Genomic DNA, 6,000 nt, shown 5'->3' on the forward strand with positions numbered 1-6,000 from the left:
GCCAATCTGTGTATTTAATCAGAACACCTTACAACTTTAGTATTTCGTTAACTATTTTTAACATGTCCTTGATCCTCTGCTTATATATTCATTTAACAGCTATTTATTGGAAGTCACGTAGTTCTAGGCTTGATGCTGGAAACACAGTGGAGAACAAATACAGTCCACTTCCCCGTGGACCTTGAGTTTGATGAAAGAGGCAGGCAATTGTCACCTTTATATCTGATTTCAAAGTATTATATCCTGCAAAGGGCATGAGAAGAATGCCATGGGAGAATGTGATCTAGACTAGGAACAAAAAGGAAAGCCTCCCTGAAGAAATACTTGGACCAAGATCTAAAAAAGGAATAGGTCTTAACCAGATGAAGATGAAAAAACATGAGCATGAACCCAATCAAGATCTTCCCTCTCCCCCCTCTCCCCCGTCTCTGCCCCCCCTCCTGTCCTCTCCTGCTCAGCAAAGACATCTGGCACAGGTGAACAAAATGCACAGACATCCAGCTGTGTCCTTAGGTGTTAACTGCACACACAGGTTAAGATCTGCTGTCTTCACTGCTCCAACCCCAGCAGCTATAACATTACAATGGAATGGGTACTCAAAAAATATTTTTTGAAAGAGGTAGGTATACAGAAAGTCAGAGGGTATGTTAGGGAGACTGGGACAGAAGATGCTTCTTAACAATTAGAGGTATTCAAAGAAAGAAACTAGGCAGGTATAAAAGAAGTATCTCTGCACTTGGCATTAAAGAAGTATCTTCTTTAATGAAAGAAATTAGCCACTTGATCATTTTGACCCAGGGCAAGTCACTTAACTCTTTGAGTCTTAGCCTTAACTATTCATTAAAAATAATCTTTAGCCTGCCTAATTCACCAGGTTGTTGTGAGGGTGAGATAAAATAATCAAAATAAAAGAGTCTAATGAAAGTGCTAGTAAATATATTTTTCTTATCAGGCTGAGATAGTGACCCTCACAGTTCAGCTGGTACCTATGTCTCCTTGCACTATCTCATAGTAGAGATTCCTCTCTTAGGTGGAAATTTGAACTTAGTGATTCAAATCCTTTCTAAGTTACATACATAATGATTGAGCTACATAAATCTATTATTAGGTCCTTTTGTACTTTGAAGTTTTGAATACATACTGCCTGAGTTAAAATACTAAAGTATGGGATAAATATTATGTAGATCAAAATGCAAAAAAAAAAAAAAAATTCCAAGAAACTTGTTTTGTAATGGCAGACACAGATCTTAAACCAAAATGGTCTTTGTAAAAATCTCTATAAAGGAGAAAATCCAAATGTCTGATTGCCCCCAGAATGTATGAACTCTCCATACATCAGCTGTGCAGCTATGTTTACCAAGCTGTAAGAAGAAAGGGGTCCCTTCATCTAAATGTCAGTGATTGGGGTTTTAAGGAATTTCAAATGGCTGGGAAGGTACCAGACACTTAGTGACTCCCTAGTGATGTAAAAATCCTCCTAGCTGCTGGCAGTAGTTTGCATGGAGACTGATTTTATCTTAGCCCTTTTGGAAAAGTAAAGAAGCCACAAATCCAGTGGCTGTTCAAAACAACAAAGGAGGGTTGAGGTGCCTTTGGCTTCCAACAGGAGTGTCTCTGAATTCCTCAAGGAATTCCAGGCCTAGGGTTGATCCAGCTGGCAGGAGGTATCGATCTCCACTTGAATTCACTGAATAAATAATGGTTGCCATAGTTATTGAGCAGGCGCAACTGGCTGGAGAGCAGGGAAAACTCCGAGGCCCCTTCTGTGAGTTTGGCCATGAGAAAGTCTGGCTACAGGGTTCTACAGTCAGCCCCCTCCAGAAATCCAGCCAGCAAATTGCTCAGTTTCTTCATCTCCATAATGAATATAGGATCTCCAATATTCTGTACGACACGAGGCACCAAAAGGAAAGGAAAGCTCACAATTCAGGACACTGGTATTTAATTCTGAGAAACGCATCTCTCCCTGGCTTGTGAATCTAATTTGATATATCTCAGTGCTAATAGAATTTAGTATCAGCAAGATGGTGCTTCACCACATTATAGCTACTAGAGGCTTTCACAAAGCACCGGCTCCCAACGTGTTCTATTTTAACATTATTATACAAACAGCACTAACCTGGAGATTTTAAAAGAAAGGTAGAAAAGTTATCCAACTCTCTCATAAATATTTTCACATTTTTTTGTTTCCTTTCCTCCTCTACATGCAGAAATAATTTTTGCATAGATGTGATCAAAGCCGGATACTCTTTAATATTTTACCCTTTATTTGACGATATAGGTGTTTTTCCATGTTACTTCAAACTCTTCATGTCTGTCCTTTTTAACACCTACAGAATCTTTCATTAAGTGGACATACCATTTTTTATGCAACAATCCACTGATTCTTTAACGCCTTAGCTTTTTCTAGTGTTTTGCTTGTTTGTTTTTGTTACTGGAGTTTGGGGGGGGTTTAAAAGATAATATGCACCAAACTTCTATATACATACAGTTTTTTTTTTCTGTTGAATTTTTCCTTTGGATAAATCCCAAGAGTGGGATTACTTGGTCAGAGACTATGAACATTTTGTAGCTCTTGAAATTTATTATAAAATTTGCAGCCTGCTTTTTATGCTTTCTTTTTTTTTGGGGGGGGGGGGAGGGCAGAACATCACAGCAGGCAGGATTTCTTTTGAAGTTCATGATTAGGTCCTTTTGAGACTGAAACCCAGGGTCTATGTATTTAGTACAGATAAGCCAAGGGGAAAGGTTTGCACCTGGGCTGATTAGCTAATAATTCCCTGGGGAAAGTAAAGGCATGCATTGCAGAGCTTGGGAATTAGGGGACTTCATTGCTCCATCTTGCAGTTGTGGTCATTGTCTTAAGGTGCTGACTCTCCCACGTGCATGGCATTCTACAGTGGACAGAATGCTTTCATGTAACGCCATCTTAGTTGAGCCCCACAACTGCCCACAGAGGTGGGGTTTTGTTATAGTCACCACCCCATCATTCCCATTTTCCTATAAAGACACTAATCCTTAGAGAGATTAGGTCACACTTAAGTGTGTAAGTGTGCCAGTAAGTGATAAAATCAGCCCTGGAATTCAGCTCTAACTCCAAGCCCAGTACTCCTTTCTCTATACCGTGTTGCTTTGAGAAGGGACACCTGCAAATCAAAATCCACAGAGGTACCGTCCATTGCTGGCAATTATCATGGTAGCGCTTTAATGTAATAAATAGATCAGAGCTGGAAGGGATTTTAGAGGTCGTTAAATCCAACCTCCTCCCTTGACAAGGTCCTAGAGAGATAGCAACTCTCCCAAGTCACATACAACTAGCCCTTGGGGGAGATTGCAGATTTCCTGGTTCCCAGGCCTCTCTTATTTGAGACAAGAAAAGAGAAAAATGTGTGGCTAGATGCTTCGTTTTCTGATTGGCTCTTGCTTTGGGGAAATAACTTTTCAAACAAAATATCTCCAACTAAAATAACTAAATCTAGGGGAAATTAGAAACTAATGTTTGATTTCCCTTTAGAGGGATGTCTTCCATCTCTGAAGAATTATGATTTTTTACATGTAAATATAATAAAAGAAGAAAACTTTTGAGATAACAGAGACCAAGTTTGGATCTTTGGAAAGAGGCATTGCTATTTAAAGGCTGAGGGAGAGCTGGAAGACTTGTATTGGGTGTCAGGCTCCTTTCTCATTCTAGGGAGATGCAGCGGTGGCTGCAAAGAGTATAGAATCTGCTTTGAAGATGTGGTTCAAATTCCAGCTTTTAGCAGCTGGGTGGCTTTGGGAAAATGTCTCAACTTTATTCAAAAAGTAGACCATAATATTTAGCATGGGGATCATTTTATATATTGTTTTAAACAATATCAGATAGTGGTTTTCGTGTGTTAGCATGTTATTAAATGCTTGCCTACACCCTTCCAGAACTCTTCCACTTCTCTTTGACTTTTCAGCCTCAATGGCAAGATGACACATGTATTTTGTACAGAGCATCAGGTGTAGTTCAGTGGGTGTTTGGAAGGGAGGGGGGAGAAAGAGAAAGAGAAAAGCTGGAATCTTCTCAATCTGGTTAGCCTGAAAACAGAATGCACTTTGGATTGGGTCTTACAGGGCAGCTCTTGCATTAGCAAATAGAACATTACAGCCTCTCCACCTCCCTCAAGTAAATTCATTTGCCTAGTTGTGTTTCCAGTTCACTCTGAAAGAGACTTGTCTACTACTGATAGGGCTTTTGTGAGACCTTAGCAGGGTAATGTATACAAAATAGTAACAGTCCTATCATGCACTCAGCGTGGCTGTGTGCCAGAAATTGTGTGCTTCACTCATGTTATTCACCTAAGTTGGCCCTCCCAGAGTTGATCATTCTGTTCATCTCATAAAGAAATGGAGGTAAAGAAACTTCCTCAATGACAGGCAGCAAGTTAAGTGTCAGGACTGGGATTCAACCCCTAGTGTTGTTTGATACAGAGGCCAGGAACAAGCTCTCAGAGGAAAGGTATTTTGATCGTAAAACACCATTTCAACTGGCAGGAAGGGGCTCAGACCTTGATTAGGGATTTAAAGGGTCATGAGATACAGCCACCTCCTAAACTTGCTCTGTTCTATCCCTCTGCAGAAAGACATGGGTTAAAAGAACCAAAGAGAGTGGAGGAGCTATGCAACAAGATCACAAGCAGCTTAAAAGACCACCAGAGTAAGGGACAGGCTCTGGAGCCCACCGAGCCCAAGGTGCTGAGTGCCCTGGTAGAACTGAGGAAGATCTGCACCCTGGGCCTCCAGCGAATCTTCTACCTGAAGCTGGAAGACTTGGTGGCTCCGCCTTCCATCATCGACAAGCTCTTCCTGGATACCCTACCTTTCTAAGCCGGAGCAGCCTGAGCAGGGAGCAGCTTCTTCTGCTGGCACCTGCTTGCCAAGCAGCAAAGGGATGGTCTGGACACTATCACTTTCTGTCCTTCCTTCAGAGAAAAAGCAGCTCCTGTAAAAGGCAAAAGACTTCTTCTTCTTTGTGGTTTTTTTTTTCTTTTTTCTTTTTTTTTTTTTTCTGGCAACTTTCCTTACAACCTAAAGCCAGAAAACTTGCAGAGAATTGTGTTGGGGTTGTGTTTTATAATTAGGCTTTGGAGGGTGGGGCTGGAGGGGTATAGTTCATGAGGGTTTTCTAAGAAATTGCTAAAAAAGCACTTTTGGATGATGCTATCCCAGCAGGAAAAAAAAAAAGAAGAAGAAGAAGAAGAAGAGAAAAGGATAATATAACTGTTTAAAACTTCCTGGGGAATACAATTATGGTTGCTTTGTATTTAAAAACAAGAACAGCCAAGGGTTGTTCACCAGGGTAGGATGTGTCTTAAGACTGATCCCTTTAGATCATACTTCCTGTACGTATGTGGTGCAAACAAGGCAGAAATTCCCTTTTCTTAATTTCTTTCAATTATTTTAACTAATGATGAAAGAATGAAGGATTACCTACAAATCAAACATAGCAAAATGATAATGGCCGTTCGCTTCCATATACAAGTGCAATTTTTTAAAGTGCTGTCTTATTAAGTCTTGTTCATGAACTCTCCTTTATTTTCTATGGAAATAAAAAGGAGGCAGTCATGTTAGCAAGTGACATGCTAATTTTCCTAGCAAAAGGCTCTATCCACCCGCCCTGTAGAACCCTTCTAAGATCGGGCCCATCCAAGACTTTTTGGGCATTTTTGATAGAACTAGATCCCTGCTGACTGTTCAGCTGTCCCAAAAGGGGATCAGATTATAAAATGGATTATATACACCTGTTCTGGTTGTGTTCCATGGACCCCACCAGAGTGTTCTAAACTTGCTTCAGTTGTAGCAGCTTACTGATACATTCATTCAAAAGCCAGAGAGGAGCATTTGATGAATCAGTCAAGTATTTGATCCCCAGACGAAAACATGCGAATGAGTAGAAACTGGGTCATACAGGGTAAGCACCAGGGACAATAAGGATTTTTATATATAAAATTTAATTTTTGTTATTGGTTAAAG

At 40.3% G+C, this 6,000-nt stretch overlaps 1 protein-coding gene across 1 annotated transcript in view; it reads left to right on the plus strand.

Moving 5' to 3' along the window:
* Positions 1-5,085, plus strand: part of Nr4a3 (nuclear receptor subfamily 4 group A member 3) — a 30,939-nt gene extending 25,854 nt beyond the window's left edge. The window contains exon 7 of the mRNA XM_026379223.2: positions 4,607-5,085. Within this exon, the coding sequence (XP_026235008.1) occupies positions 4,607-4,854 (248 nt within the window). The 3' untranslated portion in view covers positions 4,855-5,085. The remainder of the gene's footprint in view (positions 1-4,606) is intronic.
* The last annotated feature ends 915 nt before the right edge of the window (positions 5,086-6,000 follow it).

This window comes from Urocitellus parryii, chromosome 4 (assembly GCF_045843805.1).
Source record: "Urocitellus parryii isolate mUroPar1 chromosome 4, mUroPar1.hap1, whole genome shotgun sequence".
In the NCBI taxonomy this organism is placed as follows: domain Eukaryota; kingdom Metazoa; phylum Chordata; class Mammalia; order Rodentia; family Sciuridae; genus Urocitellus; species Urocitellus parryii.